This window comes from Panthera tigris, chromosome D2 (genome assembly GCF_018350195.1).
Source record: "Panthera tigris isolate Pti1 chromosome D2, P.tigris_Pti1_mat1.1, whole genome shotgun sequence".
Lineage (NCBI taxonomy): Eukaryota > Metazoa > Chordata > Mammalia > Carnivora > Felidae > Panthera > Panthera tigris.
Genome location: NC_056670.1, coordinates 46,303,794 through 46,322,725, shown reverse-complemented (window position 1 = coordinate 46,322,725; position 18,932 = coordinate 46,303,794). Strand labels below are relative to the sequence as shown.

Below are 18,932 nucleotides of genomic sequence, written 5' to 3'. Positions count from 1 at the left end.
CCCACGCCCCCGTGGTCTGCCTGGATGGTTGTGGCTGCTTGCTTCCTTGTGTTCCTGGGACCCCACGCGAGGAATTCCCCACTCTGCAAGCACCAGGGCACACGGCTGCAGCCTCAGTGCTGAGCTGGGTTTGCTGAGCTGGTGGTCTGACTCCTGTGCCCTCTGGTCGTGGTCAGAGGCCCCCCTTTGGAGCTGTCTTTGCTCAGCTGTCCTCTCTCCCCAGCTTTCCTTTTACTTTCTATCTCTGGAACCTGCAGGCTCTGGCAGGTGTGGGCTCTGCCCCGGGTCTGGGAGCTTTCATGGGAAAGGAGGAACGCCTCAGCCCTGGGAGAGGAGCGGCCGAGTCCTGATTACCTGGAGCTGGTAGCTGCAGTCAGTCTAACAAGGTGGGGAAAGGGTATCAAGGAAGAGCAGTTTCCGGTGGTTCCTGGGCTTGTGAACAAGGAGCCTAAGGTTTCTGCAAATCCAGAGCTGTGTCAGAGGAAGGCTCTAGACCCCAGCACACACCCAGCCGCCACCTGTAGCTGGAGTGCTCCACACCCAGGCTGACCCAAAGCTTCTCCGGTGTTCCGTTTGGGAGAGGACAGAAGCCTTCCTCCCACATTCAGACCTCATCTGCTTAATTCATAACGTCAAACAGCCCCCTGGAGGAGCGAAAGGGCCAGGACCACCTGCCTGGTCTTTCTGAAAAGTGCACCCATCCACGAGCTCTGTGGAAGGGAAGGGGTACCAAACACCCACAAACACCGAACCAGCTCAGCTAGAGAAACACACCTTGTGTTCTGCGGGGGCCCCCGAGATCAGCTTACATTCCAGGGAGGCTCAGAACAAATGGGCAGAAAGAAAGAAGCTGTCTCACTGAGTCCTTTCTACACATTCGGGTCTTACGTCCCCATTTTTGGATGAGAAAAGGGAGGCCCAGGATCAAACTGTGTGTGAAAAATATTTGGACTGTTCCCTTTCCATTTGCACTTCCAATTCCCGTTCTGACCCTTTCTCCCAGTGGGATCCTGGCTGCACTTTACTTGGTCTGGGATCTCAGGCAGGAAAGACAGAGGCATCCACAGCAACGGCAGCCATGTGTGTTCCATGTGTGTTCCACATATGATCTGTGTGTTTCGTGTCTGTTCCACGAGTGTTTCCCGTCTCAGGGTTGCAGGAGCAAAAGTCACTTGTTTCTCCTTGGCTGAGCGTTTCTTGCCTCTGACCCATCATTATCACTTAGTACCAGATACTCAGTCTTATCACTTGAAGCTACTTCTGGTTTCATGCTCAGTGGTTTTGAGGGTAACTTCCCAGAGAGCTCAGAGTTCTCTCCTTCCATCTTCTCTCTGCATCTCACAGGAAGAGAATCTGAGTTCCGAGGAATCTCACATACCATCCTGAAGGGGGTCCTTTGTTGCCACAGAACAACCTGCCGGGCAGTGTGACTGGAGCAGGCTCAGAGGTGTGACAAGGTGGCAGAGGTGATCCTGAACAAATGAAGAGAATGGGGACTTCCTGAAGAGGTGGCTTTGTGCTACGTCTTTCTTTTTTTTAATGTTTATTTATTTGAGAGAGAGAGAGAGAGAGAGAGAGAGAGAGAATCCCAAGCAGGCTCCAGGCTCCACACTGTCAGTGCAAAGCCCGACATGGGGCTTGAACCCACAAACTGTGAGGTGATGACCTGAGCCAAAGTCGGACACTCAGCCGACTGAATCACCCAGGCGCCCCTGTGCTAAGTCTTGAAGGATAAGTAAGAGCATTCCATGGGAACAAGGAAGGTGTTGCATCAAAGACAGCAGCATGTGCAGTGGCTGCTTTCCTTGCTGATCCTGGTTGGGCTTATTAGAGGCTGGGGTGTGAGCAGCTTGTTCACCGCCAGCCTCCTCTACTCGCCTCCCTGCCTTGCCAACCTGATTTCCAATGATGCTCTATGAAGGACCTGCCACCCCAGTCATCAGGAGTCTTCTAATGGCAGGTGACAGTTACTTAGCTTGGATTAGATTAAGATAAAGAAAGTGTTTCCTTACTGAGGTGACTGAAAAGTCAAGAAGAGGTGTTTCAGGCACAGTTGGATTCAGGCCCTCAAAAGGTGTCTTTAAGACTTGGTCTCAGCTTGACCCTCTTCTGTGGGGGCTTCAGTCCTAGCAGATTCTCTCCATCCAGTGGGCCCCCCCCCCTCAGCCCCACAGTTACCTATTCCAGAAGGTACTCCTGTTTCTCCACATTTCCCTCCAAGTCCCAGAGTTGAGTCTTACTGGCCTGAATTGGTTCACCTGCTCCACCCCTCAACCAATCACTGCTGACAGGAAGATGGAATATGCTAATTAATCAGGTAGGGTTCATGCATCCATCCTGGGGCCGGCCCTGGGCAAATCACGTGGAGGTGGTTCCCAAAGGAACGCCGAGGTACTGCCAGCAGCCGAGGGGTCGGAGCGGGGGTGTGCAGGCGACACAGCAGGTGTCCATTCTGCACACCTCCATTTAGACTTCTAGCTAGTGGAGACGGAGGTTTGCAGGAAGTGCTGGACATCGCCTTTGACCCTCCGATTTTTCTTTTCGTCTCCCTCGTCACTCTGTGAGCTCCTTTATGGGGCACAGGTGTCTTGGGTTGCTCTTGGATGCCCTACCCAGAGCAGACTGCAGGCACTTCATGCCTATGTGTAGACTGTATTAGGAGATGATGGATGCCTGTCTCGACATTTGAAACCCCTTCCCCTGGCTGGGGATGTTAGAATGAGATCTAAAGTTAGGAGCCATTCTGCAATATTTAAGTTCCAGGATGAAAATGACCAGGCATCCATTGACAAACACTGAGGGCAGCTTCTCTCTATTTTTAGTTCAGTTACTTATAGAACAACATCTGAGTTCTCGCACACCCACTACTCCACAATGGGAACCACATAGCCTGATCCTGCCCAAATAAGGGTGGTGAAGAGTGCCAGCCCCCACTGAGGGCGGGCCCAACAGGTGTCATGGACAGCGCAGGAGGTCTGGACGTCAGGGACGGGCTCTCAGTGGGTCAGATTCCAACTGAATGGGGCAGAGCCTTGCTGTGCCCTTAGCTTACTCTCAGAGAGCAGCCCTCTTGCTGCCTTCCCCTGAAGGCTCCCCTCTCTCGTCCCAGGGGAGGGGACCCAGGGAGCCTCAAGGTCTCAGGACCATTTCCTTCCCGTTTGGAAACCACTTGCAGAAGCAGACCGTGCTCTGCATGACTGAGGTGGGATGAGCTGCAGAGAAGAGGGCTGGAGGCTGGCTATTTCGGTGGGGAGGGATATCGTCCTCCAGAGGCATGTTCAAATGGGGCAGGCGGAGGAAGCAGGGACCTGGACAAGTGTAGCCTCACATGTGTGGCTTGGCAAGAGCGCCTGGGCACACAGGAAGACTGTGAGGGTGGAGACCCATCTAGAGGCAGCCCCCTGCTCTCTGTGCTAGGTGGCAGCAAGGGCTGGGCTCCGGGACCTCTGCTCCTGACCCCTGCGCCTGCTTCAGTGTGGGCAGTCCCGGGAGTGCTGGCAGTCAATTCAGGTGTGGCCAGCACTGTGCCCACTACCGCCTGGCAAACCGGTCAGCACAGCCCCTGCGTGCCCCCAGGGAGACTGGCCTTGGTACGGCCAGCCCCTGCTCAGCCCCCTTGGACTCTCCCCTGGGTTGGAGAGTCGGTCCTCTGGATGCTAACCTTCCTCTTCCTGCTTGCAAGAGAACCCAGAGAATTCCAGCAGAGAATGTGCCTGGCAGCTTCCTCCTGGGGCTCTCACAGATCTCAACGCAGGGGCACGCCGGAAGCCTCTGGCTGTGCTGCTAGGCCCATCCATCCTCCAGCTGCTTTGCAGAGTCAGGGGAAATTAGCACTGGGGGCTCACCAGGGGTCTATGGCCCAGGAGGGACTCCTCTAGCTCAAGACCCTGGCAGGAGGCGGGTGGTGGGGTCAGCTGGGCTAGTGTGTTTATGACAGATCCTCACCCAGGGGCTTGTTAGTGGGGCAGAGACATGAGCGGAGCGTGCAGGGGAAGGCTGCAGGGAGGGAGTTCCCTCCCCAAGGAGGGGAAAGGCTGCCGCCGAGTGGCCATCTGGCTGGCTAGCAGGAATTACTGGGACCGGATGTGTCCACCGCCCGGGTTCCTGTGCCTGCAGGTGGAAAAGCAGTGGCCCCATGGAAGGCATTCTCTCAGTCCCTGACCTCAGTCCCTGACCTTGGACATGGTAGAAGAGCCCGAAGCCCAGAGAGCCAGGGCAGCACCTGGCCTTTTGTGACATTAAATGTTCTTTCTCCTTTTTCCTTCTCAGCCCTGCTGCCAGAGGTCTGAGCTCCTGTGGCATAGGCTCCGGGTGCCCATGCGTGACCATGTCTCTGTGTTTCTTTCTCTCTGGCTCTCTGACTTTTTCCATCTCACTCTGTGTTCTTTCTTTCTTCTCTATTCAAGTTTCATCTCGGGCTCATATAAAGTTTTTACGCTGCATGCTCCACGTGGAGAGGGATGGTCACCAGGGGAGGAGCCAGGAAAGACGTTCATGTTCAAGGGGGTAGGAGAGAGACTGTCCCCTTTGTGGGCTGGCCTCGCTTGCTGATGCCCTGCCCTGCCCTGTCCCCTGTCTCCTGTCCATTTACGGCAGAGGGGGGGCCAGACCGATGTCAGGAAGGGAGCCAAGGTGAGCACACAGCATATGCAGCTCTGAAATTTGGGCATCAATCTGGAAGTCAGCTCCTAGCCCAGCCCCTCAAAACAGCCCAACCCAGCCATGTGCAAAATATAAGATTTTGTCCCATCCCTGGAATAGTTTTCAACCTAGCTGGAATGGCAGGATTAATGTAAGGAATGTAAAGAAACGACGAAGCTCAGCCAGAGTTTCAGAGAATGGGCGAGACCAAGGTCATATCGTACGTGGGGGTGTCTGTGATGTGTGTGTGTGGATGGGCCTCACGTAGGGGCACGCATTTCAGAAGAAAGGCAGAAGTCGTTGAATTTCCAAGACAACCTGTGGTTAGAGCAAGGCTGTGTACCTTTGCTTCACAACTTCCCAGCTTTATCCATCTGCTAAGTGAGGCCAGCGGAAAAATCCTAACCTCCGTTACGATGATCCTTTCCCCTCCAAACACACACAGAGCAAGAGGTCAACCCAACACATCACCCCAGGCAGCACTGACTGTAGTCAGCAGATGTGGTCCTGTGGGGAATGTCTTTACTGAGCAAGTGCCTCTGCCATCTTTCAGCCTCCCAGAGGTGGGGGGTTGGGAGGTGGATTTGTCTTGGAGCTAAACTGGGGAAGATCCAGCCCCCAACCCCACAGGTGTGGTACTTCCGGCTTCTCTACCTTTGCCTGGAAGCTTGTACCTAGAACCAGGCTTGGGTCTCATCACCTCCAACCCCCAAACCCCTCCAGCCCTTGGCCTTAATGGGTGTGGGGTCATTCTTTTAGCTCCCTGGGATTCGACCTTGCAGGACGTCCGGGGCCTCTCAGTGCAAGTCGCATGGCTCAGACTCTGCGTTCCACTTCTCTTGGCCTTTGGGCCCATTGTCAAGTCTTCAATGCCTTTGGTTCCTCATTCATCAAAGGCAGGTGAGAACAGCTCCTATCTCCCACAGTTGTTGCTGTGAGTATTAAATGTATTAATGCAAGTGCCGCACCCAGTATTGTCTCAAAGTAAGTGGCCAATTAATGAACACCTTCCTCTGCAAGGCCTACCACTCTGCCTTAGATCTTCTGGGCCCTTCTGCAGGGACAACGGCCCCCACCTGGAAGTCACGTCTCCTGATGGCAGGAGTCCTCCTGGCTCGAAGAGTGAGGCACCCCTGCCGCGTGCTCCGTCACCGTTATTCACCCATTCGCAGAATGTCTGTTAATACGTCCTTCGTACCTGACGCTGGGTCGAATACTGGGGGGCAGAACCCCCCACAGGGCATGCAGAGCACAGTGGGGAGACTGGCCAGAAGATGCAGTCCGTGGATTAATTAGCTGAGAGGCTCTCAGGCCGCAGGGTGCCTGGAGCGCGGCAGCACTCTGTAACATTGTTAGATAAATGCTGTGGTCGGGTATGAAGGCTTCACAGGAGGGGGAGTAGGTCGTGGGGCAGCTGAGCCAGGTGTAGGGGCTCGGGAGGAAGTAACATGGAACCGAGGTGAGGAGAAGGAGGAGAAGCGAGATGATGGGGCCAGGCAGAGGGGGTGGCCCGGGGACAGCAGAGCCTGCGGCCTGGGTGGGGACTGGAAGCAGTGCAGTATGGCTGGGGTGAGAGGGTTTGTGGGAACGACAGAAGAAGCTAAAGCGGCAGCAAGGGTCAGAGTTTGGGTCTTGGAGACCATATTAGAGAGCTGGCTGAACCCCGAGGGCCACTCGAGGGAACCCGGCTCCCCGTGTGGGTTCGGGGGAGGGCTCTAACATCCCTGCAAGGTTCCAGGACACCCCGTGGCAACCAGCAGCCTGCCTCTGTGTTCCTGAGGCTGGGGGCCAAGCAGGAGGGCCTTCCCGGATGTGGGGGAGGGAGTGGCTGGGGACAGGGGCCGGCCCTCCACCCCTGGCCTGATCACAGCCAGCAGTTTGGTTCTAACCAGAGTCTGGGTTTTCTTTCTTTACAGATGTTGGAGTGTTAGCAACGGGCAAGTCTGCTGGGGCCGAAATTGGTAGGTGGCTGTCCTGCTTCCTCTGCGTGCAGGGCTGAGGGGGCAGGAGGGGGACACTCCAGAAGGCCTGGGTGGGTGGGGCGTGTAGGGTGTGTGTGTGGCTGGTTTCCTGCCTGTCATCCCGGAACAGGGGCCGCACTCACCTCCAGACCTGCCTGAGGAGCTAACACAGCTTTACCCCAGGGGCATGGGTCTGCTGGAGAGCCTGTCCTCAGAGGGGTATGAGTCACCAGTGTCGCCCCTGTCTGTTCTCTGTAAGCTGAGCAGCTCTGGCACCTACAGGACCTTGCATTCTGCCATGCTTCCCTGCCCCGCCCCGCACCTGCATGGTTGGTCCCAGCTCCTTTCCACCTCAGGGGCTTGCCTCAGCAGGCACGGTACAGTCTGCCTACTCCGGGAAGGCTCCCGGCTCCCACGCCAGCACAGCCCACCCTTGTTACCTGGCATTAGGGTGAGCTCCCAACTGCCCCAGCTGACTCCCCTCAAGATGGAGTCTGATCTTTGCCTTCTGCTCACCACAGAGCAGGCAATGAACACGTATGTGATAAATGAATCAATGAAAAGATAAGTGAGGAAGGAATACGGGAGGCCAGAGAAGTGAACCATCCGCCGCTGGGGAATGATTCCCTCAGCTGAAGAGAGCAGGATGGAGTTCTAGGAGGAGGGGATAGGGTGTGGGCGAGGGGCAGGGAACGAGTGTGCCCCTGGGCTTCAGCGGATCGGAATGTGGAATTTTAGGGTCCTGCACACGACTTTGGACTTCACCCAGATTGTGAAGGGAGCTGCAGAAGACCTCTGCAGGATGGTGACTGGTTGATGCCTGTTGTTCAATTCCTCCCTGCCCTGCAGATATCAAGTACGCCATCATCGGGACGGCTGTGGGCCTTGCCATATCGGCTGGCTTCTTGGCCCTGAAGATCTGCATGATCAAGAAGCACTTGTTTGATAATGACTCCTCGGACCTGAGAAACTCAACCCTGGGCTTCAACGGTAAGGGAGCAGTGACCTCCGCCCAGCCCAGCCCAGCCCAGCCCAGCCCAGGATGGTGAGGGCAGCCTGAGGCACCGGGGAGCTCAGAAACTTGGTTGGAGAAAGACTGAAAACCTGGGTAGAAAAGAAACGCAGTGAGCTCTCTGTGTCTCTGTTGATCTCTCTCCCTCCCCTCTTCTTTTTCTCTCTCGGTACTTTTCCATTCCTAAGAATCAGATTTCTTGGAAAAAGGTGGAAGGGGAAGGGGGCTGAGTTGGCTTCAGACAGAAACGTCTATTCTCATATCCAAAAATGTGACCAGATAAAATTGATCCCAGGAGGTGATGAGGCTGGGTGGTGCTGTGAGCTCAGTTGATATGGGCCGAGTTGCTCATAAATTGGTCTTGCTTGGAGCTGTGCTGGGTCCTCTTGATCCAAACAGAGCTGGGCATACATGAACTCTGGCAGGTTCTCGGTGTCCCACAGCATCTGCGGGGAAGTGAAACTCACAGACACGGGGCAAACAGTTTGTGAGTTTTGATAGCAAAATACAACAGTGATTCGCATCCCCATTCTCCCAAGTTGGGACTCGCAAAAATCATTCCCAGTCTGCTTCATGAGATGACGATGCAGTTTTCCATGAGGTTCTCCCGGGGACGAGGAGGAAGGAGCCTCACTGTGTCTCTGCAAAGTGCAATTACTATCTGCGAAGAGAGGCAGAGGGGGAAGTCTGGGCCAGGGAGAGGAGACACAGCCTTTGGGGGCTTCCTGAGATGCCAGCATGTCCAACTGAACAAGGGGTTTAATTGGTCACAGGACTTTGCTTACCATTGCTTTTGTATCCTTAGGAATAGGCGGGGAGAGGAAAAACCCTCTCCATCACAGAATGGGAGACGTGCTGGATCCCTTTAGGGCAAGGGGGTCCAGGAGTTGCAAGTGAAGGGGGATAATGGGGAATGATGAGGGTAGGAGGGCCCTAGGGAAGGCTTGGTTCTACTTATGTGCCCAACTAAGGGGGCTCTAGATGAGACCTGGATGGACAAACTCCAACAGAGCCAAAGGGGAAGGATGAAGAACACTCAGCCCAAGACCACCGCCCCCCGTGCCCCCAACCCAGGGAGCCCTTCAGAGCTGCCTGAGTCAGGCTGGCTCTGACTCGCTCCTGCTTGCCTGACACTGAGTGAGCTGCACCACAGGTCACAGTGTCTCCTTCCTAATGCTTTTCTTTCTCTGTTTAGATTCGGTCACACTAAAGAAGAGAGTCCCAAGGTAAGGTCACTACCGTGGTAAGTGAGGGTATCATTTTTCCTCCTGTTTTATCCATTGTGCTTCCTTGCCTGTCCTCCTAGCCCTTCTCTCTACTCCAAAGTGCTTCCAAGGAGGCCAGAATGCACCCCAAGTCTCCTCTTCCCTTCTATGGTTCAGTGGGTAAGAGTCATGAGAGTGGGGGGGGGTGGCGCACAGGGTACAGTAGCCAAAGGGGACTTGGGCTGGCCTCTGCATACCCTCAGTTACCTGCCCTACCTCCCACACAGAATCCCTCAGTGCATCCCCCCAACACTCAGAGAGAGGTCCCTAGCCCTTGCCTTGACCCACTTGGGAAGCCCATGTGGCCTACTCCAGGTTAACTGGCTTCCCCACTGGCAATGAGCCACACTGTTCTTCCACATAGAGACTATGTCCTCTGAGACAACCCTGCCTCAGGACCTTTGCATATGCTCTTTTCTGTCATCTGGAATGCTTTTCTTCCAGATAGCTGCACGCTTGGCCCTTCACTTCCTTCATATCTCTGCTTCAGTGCCATCATTTCATTTTAGATGGCCTGTTTGAAATAGAACCCCCTTCCCCTGATTATTGTCTTCCCCTTCCCTAGCTTTATTTTTCTTCATATTACTTTCCATTCACTGACATCATGTGATATATTTCTTTTGATGGCTTTCTCCCCGAGATGTAAGGTCCTTGAGGGTGAGGTCTTTCTTTTCATCTCTGTAGCCCCAACACTTAGCACAGTGCCTGCAACAGAGTGGGTGCTCCAAGTAGAGGAGGTGCTCCGTGAGGGCTGGCATGCAGACAGAGTCTGGGCTGAGTGGGGGGGTGGGATTTAGAGGGGATCTGGAGCATGGGGTCACCTCCACTTCTTCCCTGGGACCTCGGACTCAGTGGGCGCTGTGTCGTGAGCATGGAAGGAATGGTGGATTTATGTGTGAAGGAGACAGACGCGTGGCTCACTGTCACCAGGGTCACGCCCAGGCGGTGAGCTGCAAATGGACTTTCTCAAGACGTTCACTTCCTGGAGGACCTCCCCTCCTTCAGATGTTCTCGTTTCTGGGCCCTACAGTGCGTTTCCTCAACTCTACCTCCAAGCATTAACCCCTCTCCTCCTCTGACTCTCACTGTTTCTCTGTCTCCCTCTGTCTGTCCCATCGTCTCCCCCTCCATTTGGCCACCCTACAGGGGCCTCCCCTGGGGGAGCTGAGTGTGATTAGGGTGACCATTTACCTTATCATCCAAATCAGGACTTTGTGAGGGTGGAGAAGAGGCACTGCTAATGACTGTGTGTGATAGATGTAAACCTGGGTGGTTCTAGAACACAGGCGCCTGTGTTTAGTGGGGTTCACCCTGCATTTAGTGCGGCCATAAGGCAGTGGCCTCCAAGCCCTGGGGTGGCCACACAGTTCTCTTGCTGGCAATGTCACCTCCTCTGCATCTGGGGTTCTCATGCAGGGGAGGGGCAGTCCCAGGGAGCTTTTGGAAATGTATGGTAGAATTAGGGGCATTTATGGGCTGGGAGACAAGGCCATGTGTCCCATCTCACATACACATGTTCGTACACACCCAGACCCACACTGGCTGAGGTTGGCACATTCCTCTTTAGAAAAGAACACGTTACACACCTCCCAAGTGCCACCAAATCCCTGAGACCTCTCGTGCAGGAAAAGTAGAATTCCAAGTTGGCTGGCTCTCGCTGCCCTGTCCTTCCCCACCCTAAGGGGCCTTCACACTGGGGCAGCTCTGTCTTCTTTCAGCCCTCGGGGGATTGGCACAGTGATAGGTTCCACTGAAGGTGCAGCTGTGACCCTTGTCAGGAGGATGTCCTTGTCCTGGCTCAGCCAGAGGCAGCACTCCCACTGCTCTGGGCTCTGTGCTGACTCAGGCTCTCCCACTGTAGAGTCAGGGCAGACAGACCTTCATCAGGGCTTCGAACAGGGCTTTGGGCAGACGCAGGTATGGGAGGCCATGGACTGAGTCTAGTAGGATGAGAAGGATTAGCTCCTGATAGTAGGGGGAGAGGGGACCAGGAAATGACTAGATGAACCCCAGGCATAGAACGTGCATTGCCTTTGGGGGTCCAGCTGGTCTCTGTGATGGAGAGTACAAGGTAGGAGTCATTTGGGGTAGATGGGCTATGTCTGCAATGATGAAGAATCTGACCACAGCATGGCTTCCGGGGACCTCTGCTGGGTGGCTGACACACCCTGGGTATGTGGCTACAGACTGTTGTGGCCAGCTCGGGCCCCATGTCATGACGGAGTGGTCCTAGAGATCTTCTCCCCACCCACGGGATCGGGCGTGCTACCTTGGCCATCGAAACCACCCACACGCATGGAGGGGAATTTTGAGTTAGGGTACCTTGCATTGGAAACTCCAGTGCCTCCCAGAAGTTTCTGAAGACCCTGTTTCAGGGATATCTTAATCATGGAATTCACAAAAATGGCAGATTTCACAAATCCTAATTTCTAGTCCTGGTACATGCGTGTGTGTGCATTGGGGGGTGAGGGGGTGGAGAAGCTCTGATGTCTCGTAGCGAGTGACTGACACGTGTGTGTGTGTGTGTGCGCGCGCGTGTGCGCCTGTGTGAAGACGCTGCTGTGTGCAGTACAAACAAACCACTTCAAAAGCCTTGTTGAAGCAGCAGTTGCTGTGGCTTTCTGTTCCCTTGTATGATCCTGTCAGAAGAACATCGCGGTTTTGTGTGCATTTAGAAGTTCTGAATTATTTTGAAGCCTCGGAACTAGAGGAGGCCATTTTCATAATCCTGAAGAGGTGACTGTAATAGTCATTCAAAAATAAACATGGTACAAGTGAAGTCCAGGAAAGGGAATGTGAAGGAAGCAGGGGGAAAGCAGGTGGCTGGATGAAGAAAGGAACACATGAAGGGCAGGGGAGAGTCGGGCAGCTGGGTGGGAGTCCTCCCCCACCCCGGGGATATAGCCCTGCACCAAGTTCAGGGAAGTGTTCTTGGCACGTAGCAGACCAGAGCTCCTCCACAAACAGGGATTTTTGAAGAGAAGGGAGGCACAATTTAAGTTTCCAAAACTGACACTAGATGGAGTCAGGCTGAGTCAGGAAGAAGTTAGACCCGAAAGAAAAAGTTAAGGACAGGCAAGCCGTTCTCCTGGAGCAAAACTTTGCATGTGCTTTTTGTCATGTAGGGATGAGTTAATGAACACCCGGTTCTCCTGTTTTGTGGGTCACACCTCAGTTTCTCTGAAAGGTGAGTTGTAAGAGTGGTCACTTGGTCTGAAAGGGAGAGAGAGACAGTGGCTCTCCGGAGGTGGCCCCCCTGCAGGACGGGAGGGAGTTGCTAGTCACGACTGCTTGTGCCAGGATGGCTGGGAGACCAGGAATCAGCAGGGTGTTTTTTTTTTTGTCCCTAAAAAGTCAATATAATGGTACTTCCGCAAAATTTAAAATGAAGCTGTGGGACATTTGCTTAAGCAGAGCTGAGAAAACAGGATTTTAGAAAGAAGATCGTTAACTTTCTGGTACTTATCAGTTTTTTCCCTTGAAAGGCCAATCGAGCCATTAACTAACCACCTTGGTCACACGATGAAAAAAAAACTCCAAAACTTTGAGTCATCAAAGCTATTGGTTTGGCTGAAGCGTCTGTTTCCTCTGTTGCTTTCAGGTCTCAGTGTGGGAGTGGCCTGGGCTTGTGGGATTGGTTGGAGTTCGTATTCCCTGGGTCCTCTTGCCCACATCTCATGCACCATCGATGTGCTCTCACCTTCCTTCTTTTGGAAAACTCTTCAAATCCACCAAAAAGTTGAAAATACCGTGTGATAAAAACATGCACATCCTTCACCCAGATTCACAAGTTGACATTTCCCCCATTTGCTTTACTCTGTCTACATACATTTTTTTTCTGATTCACTTAAAAATTAGTGGCAATATCACCCCTAAGTTAGCAGAGGTATTTTACCCCTAAATACGTAACCGGGTGTCTCCTGCATAATCACAATATGATGACCACATCTGAGGAAATGACTGAGAAAATTCAATAATCTCACCTATTACACAGCCCTAGTCCAAATCTCTCTGATTGTTTCAGAAATATCTTTTACAGATCAAGCCTCCCAAACCAGGATACATGGTATTGATTTTGTCTCTGTTTAGTCTCTTCTTGTGTTGGACAACTCTGCCTTCTTCCCCTGTCAGTATCGAAGTACTTTTGTATGATGTCTTATCTTCTGGATTTGGCTGACGGTTTCTTCCCGAGTAGATGCAGATTGAGAATTTTGTCAAGAACACTACGGAGGTGACATTGTGCATCATTTATTGTCTTACATCAGGAAGCACATGATGCCAGGTTCTCTCACTGTTGGTAATGCTGTGTCTGATCACTTGGTTAGGGAAGCGACCGCTAGACCTCTGTGTTGGGGAGACCAATTTTCCTCTTTGTAAGTAGTTGATAATCTGAAGGGTGGTACTTTGAGACCACGTGAACATCCTGACCCCCACTGATTCTTTGCCCGATGATTTTACATTTGTTCACAACCCACGTTTGAATCAGTTATTGCACTGGGAGTTACAAAATGTGGAGTTTCTAATGCTGGCATCCCTTCTTATTCTTCTAGAAAAAAGGACTTTTTCCTTCCCCCTTTTCTCTTTCTCTTGTTGAATATCATTACTGTGGATTTCAACATATTATAATTCATTACCATCATAGATCTTTGTGACGTTCAAATTGTCCTCAGTTTGTCCAGTACCAGTCACTTCTTGGTGGTTCTTGGCCATTTCCTGGGCTGACACGACACAATACCCCGTCTCACCGTGTACGGTCCCTGCTCAGACCTGGAATCACCCATGTGTTCCTTAGAGATCCCCTGTTTTTTCTTTTTTGATGTGGCATAGCTTTTAGAAGGCAAGATCTAGACACAGTGTGTGCTCGTGTGGCTCCGGAGACATCATTCCTTCTAGGCCCTCTCAACACACAGACTCAGAAAATGTATATTTGAGCCACAAACTCAATACCAGAAGCCTCTTCTTAAGCCTTCCTCACTCCATATTTCTGTTTTGCCTCCTCCAAAGTGACAGCTCTGTTCCACATAAATGTTTTTACCCTTTATCTATCCTCCAATACCACACAAAATACTTCCAGAATCATAACACTATACAACTACAAACTTGCAGTAACCTGAAGATTTCTTTGCAATTCTTTTTATTTAGAATTTAGCCCTCCATATATAAAGAGTATTATATTCCTTTTTTAAAAAATTTTATTTAAAAAATTTTAAAATGTGTATTCATTTGTGTGTGTGTGTGAGAGAGAGAGAGAGAGATCAGGGGAGGGGCAGAGAGAGAGGGAGACAGAATCCGAAACAGGCTCCAGGCTCTGAGCTGTCAGCACAGAGCCCAATACGGGGCTCGAACTCACGGACCGTGAGATCATGACCTGAGCCGCAGTTGAACGCTTAACTGACTGAAGCACCCAGGCGCTCCTAAACAAGGATATTTAGAAAGCCATAAAGGTGGCAAATAAAACAGAGGAAAGTAATATTTTCCATAATGATGCTGAGAGAGATTGCCACTTGGGAAAAAGAAAAAATTGGATCCACATGTCATACTATGCACCACAATAAATGTCGAATGGATCAGAGATATAAATAAAAAACAAAACCTTATAAAAACTAGAAAAAATATATGTGTGTACATATGTAAATATGTTTTAATTTTATAGAAACTGTATACAGATAATTTTAATTAAATACAGCTTTGTAAAAGGAACACAGCGAGATAAAGCAGAAACTATTGAAAATTTAAAAAAAATGATAAATATCCTGGTTTATTTGGACTATTTCTGGACTTGGTATTACTTTCTGTGGTATTTGTGATTATTGGTGTTCTGGCACCACACTCCGACCTGTGCAGGCTTTATGGCTTGTTCCACCATCTGGCGTGCTCCCATTGTGTTTCCTATTCAGGGGCACGTTTCTGCCATTCTCTGTTAGCCATTCTTGCGTATTTGTTTTTCCCTTTGAACTTCAGAACCAACTCCACGACCTATCCACAGAACAAACACCTTGGTTTTTTTGTTGGGGTTGCATCATGTATGTGTATTAAACTGAAGACGATCGGCTTCTTTATGACGTTAAGCAGTCCTTCGTGGAAGGGGACTTTATTTGCAAGTCTGTGTTAGTGTGTCTTAAGAGAGCTTTTGGCTTTTACCTTATGGGTTTTCCACATTTCTTGTGATGTTTACTCCGAAATATTCTTATGTTTTTGTTACTTTTAGAAATGGAGTTTCCCATTATGTCTTCAACTTAGTCATTGATTGTTGATGGATTGTTTTTTGGTATGTTAATGTTATAGTGGCAGCCTTATTGAAAGCTTTTCTTGTGTGTGTGTTTTTTTTCTTCTTGATTTCCTTGAGTTTTCATAACAGATCTCCTTTCCCAGTTCTTATGTCCCTAATTGTTTTCTCCTCTCTGACTGCATTGGCTAAAGCCACCAATGTTTTTTTTTTTTTAATTTTTTTTTTAACGTTTATTTATTTTTGAGACAGGGAGAGACAGAACATGAACGGGGGAGGGTCAGAGAGAGGGAGACACAGAATCTGAAACAGGCTCCAGGCTCCGAGCTGTCAGCCCAGAGCCCGACGCGGGGCTCGAACTCACGGACCGCGAGATCGTGACCTGAGCCGAAGTCGGCCGCTTAACCGACTGAGCCACCCAGGCGCCCCTAAAACCACCAATGTTAATAGCGGAAACAGTGCACGTACAGCCTCCAAAAGTCTCTTTCTCGTTCTCTAGATACCCAACCCAGGTCTGCTGCCTGATTCACCTGCTAATCCAGCCAGCAGCTGCTATCCCAGCCTCTGCCCAGCTTATCTGTTCTTGCAGTTCTTCCTGGCTCTCTGGGGGCTGGTGACACAGCTGTATGCAGAGGAATGGCTGCCGTGCTGGAGAATAACTTCCTCCATGGAGATGGAGTAGCTCACAGGTGCCACTTCCCCAGCTCAGGGTGACCGGGAGTAGGAGGAGCCTGCGTTCCTGGTTTCCCCCTTCTTCTATAGACACCTGTATCCCAAGGGCAAATGCTGCATATATCCAGCTACTTCAGATCCTCTTCCTAACAACACCAGAAAGGGTCCTTTGAACTCAGGACTTGTTAATGGGGTGATGAACAGAAGGGGATGAACTTTCTGTTGAGCCCATGGACCGCTAGACCATCCGACTCAAACTTTGGACCCACCATATTTTAAAAGAGAAACACAAAAATCTGACAGCCATTAGACTCTCTTGGAATCCCGTCAGACTTCTCTGTCACCATCCTTGCTCGTTTCCAATTTGTGTGTCTTCCATGTTGGTTCTGCTGCCATCAAGCTCTGCAGTCCTGACCTCAACCTGTGTCCTTAGTCCTCCACACATGGGGTAGGTAGTATTGCCTCTTTTATGGCCTTTGGCTTGGCTTATCCCATCGATGCTTAACTCTGCCCGATCTTCCTGCTATTGCTGTCCCTTCTTCCATGTTAGATATCAAGATATTGAGACTGAGCATGAATGATCAAAGGACATAAACAAGTATGCAACATTCAATGTAAACATAAATATGTCATTCCGTTATAATTACAACTATTATGTGAAACTACAGTGAAGCGTTGGTATGAATTCAATCTCTGTGCATGGAAGTGTTGGTGAGGCCTTTAGCTGAGAGTGGCCACAGCGCGGTCTGTGTCCTACTTTCAGCCTTAGCTTTATTATCCTGGGGTCTGGTTTGGTGACCTCATCTTTTCTTCTGTGTTCCTAATTTTATATACATATAGATAGATCGGTATAGTAGATACACTATGTGTGGATAAGACTCGCTCACCGTAACAGCTCACGGTCAGGCTTGAAGGTATCCGTTTCTAGTTACATTTGCAAAGGTCTGTCTACCTTGTTCCTTGTAACATCTCCCCAGACCCATGAAGTCTCTTCAAGCACGTGAAGTGGCATTTTCCTGCAGATATGCCTCTTAACCTTGAGGAATGACTTCTTCCCTTTTTGCCACGAAAGTGGGTGAGGTTTTGTGGCTTGAGGTTTGGCAGGCAGAAAACATTCTCTCAGTTGAGCTCTATCTGAAAAACCGTCCCTTTACCTAGAAGCCACTGGTATTCAGGTACTTTTCTATGTTGCATGAGGAAATGTCCCACTTTGCTAAGATATGCTGATGAGTTCTTTCATACCTACTTAACTGTGTGCGCTGCGTAAGCATATGCCGTGATTGGTCAGAGCATAATCACTTTGTCAATAAGTCTTCCAGATGGTTCTCTTCCTTTCCAGAGATGCACGAGTGATTGAACTCTAAATGAGTGGCCTCTTCAGGAGAAGAGGTTGGGAGGTCTGGACAGCTGCCCACAGCATCGGTCTCAGAGATGTCTTGAATTTGACCTTCCAAAGCTCTTGAAGGATCTTCATATGGAACTCAATACCCAGGGCAAGTAATAGATCTATAGTGTCTCTGTCTTGAGGGAAAATATCGATTCTCTTCCACAAGAAGCTGACTGCATAGAGTGAGGCACGAGCACTTTATCCAGAAGTAAGAAATATGGAAGTCAATAAATCTATTCTGCCTATCCTGGTTCTCCATGGAGGAGCTGTTCATGCTTCTATGATAGCATTGTGTCCATATCAATGGAACCTACCCATAGCAAATGGCTTATGGAAATGGGGACCAAAGTCAAGACACAGCCTCCTTAACACCTCCATCTATCAACAGGTATGCATCATTTTCTAGAACTGTTGGCCTCAACTTCTCAGTTGCCATGAGTCCCTCTGCAAAAATTCAGGGGTGCTGAAACATGAAGACCATGGGGCCATCTCCAGTCTTATAAATGAAAGACTGACCTTCTACAGGAAGAAATGGAGGGCTGGGCTGGAGAGGAAGGTGTCTCAGTGACCGTGGGATGGCCTGCATCTCTGCAGCTCTTTGAATGATGGAACCAACAATGAAAAAGCTGATGGTGTGCCTTAAAGGGAGCTACACAAATGTAGGGGATTATCATTATGCTTATGGCATTATCTTGCGGTACAAATGTGAATGACTTTTGCATGGAGGACATGACTGACAGAGGCTTAGGAACCCCCCGTCTTTTTATTATTGCCATGAACCTAAGGTTCTGTGACACAGGCCCCATTAACATTTCTCTCCCCCATAATATTAACATTGCATTTCTGGGGCTGCACTATGGAATACTCTCTGCCTTTCCAATTCAACAGAAATCTGAGTGGTTGTGTCGACTGGTTCTCATTGGATTGGGTTACTCTCCTTGTGTGTGATGAAAGATGAGCAATATTTCAAAACAAAGTACTGTGTTGTAATAATTTGCCTGGATTCCCAGGGTGTCTTTTATCTGACTTGATAACAACGTAGTTCATTAGCAGCCTTTGTTAACTGATAACCTAAAGCGGTAACATGATACTCATAAGCAATTTTCTGTGTGTAAGATAGAATAAACCATCTTGTAAGGTATCTGTTAATTGATTTGCGTCTTTTAACAGCATTTTAATTAAGACTTCTGGTTTGTGAATGGTAGAAACACTTATAAACTGAAGAGGAATGCTTCAGGATTCTCAGCAATCATTTTATTTTCTATAGATACGACAAAGCCGTGGGGTCCTCTCCTCCATCCCACATCGTGATGAATTTCCCCAGTGCCATTCCTGGGCTCTGGTCCTGTTTTAGCTCCACAAGAGTTTCCCGGGTGAAGAACACAGAGAAGTATGCTGAAGGCCAGTGCTCTCTCCTTGGGTTTTAAAGGCTGACATGCCGTGGGAGGCAGAATGGGACTCTTTGCAATGGGTCCCTTTGGCTTAAACCCCAAATTCAAGCTCAGCGGGTTCCTTCTGTGGCAGTCCTCCTGGAAGCTCTATGAAGCCCCTCTTGACAACCCCTCTCCTTGGTAGCAGTTCCTGGTGATGGAGGTTCCAATAGGCAGGAGCTTGTGGAAGTGTTTGGAAGCAACCACAAGAAGTCACTGTATGTGTAGGTACAATGTCCTGAGTGAGGGTCATTCTGACTGCCTCACCCAGTGATTTGGAAGTGTGGTAGCAGAGGCCAGGGGTTAGGAGAAACCTCTGTCTTCCCAGCCCAGTAGGC

At 50.4% G+C, this 18,932-nt stretch overlaps 1 protein-coding gene across 2 annotated transcripts in view; it reads left to right on the top strand.

Annotated features, from left to right (window-relative positions):
* Positions 1-18,305, top strand: part of TMEM273 (transmembrane protein 273) — a 34,691-nt gene extending 16,386 nt beyond the window's left edge. Inside the window, exons 1-5 of one of the 2 annotated variants that reach the window (XM_042960880.1) lie at positions 5,189-5,541; positions 6,558-6,602; positions 7,452-7,592; positions 8,810-8,840; positions 17,117-18,305. In XM_042960880.1, the coding sequence (XP_042816814.1) occupies positions 5,511-5,541; positions 6,558-6,602; positions 7,452-7,592; positions 8,810-8,840; positions 17,117-17,141 (273 nt within the window). In that variant the 5' untranslated portion in view covers positions 5,189-5,510 and the 3' untranslated portion in view covers positions 17,142-18,305. Of the gene's footprint in view, positions 1-5,188; positions 5,542-6,557; positions 6,603-7,451; positions 7,593-8,809; positions 8,841-17,116 lie in introns of those variants that run through there. The other variant, XM_007080025.3, reaches the window with a different exon arrangement.
* The last annotated feature ends 627 nt before the right edge of the window (positions 18,306-18,932 follow it).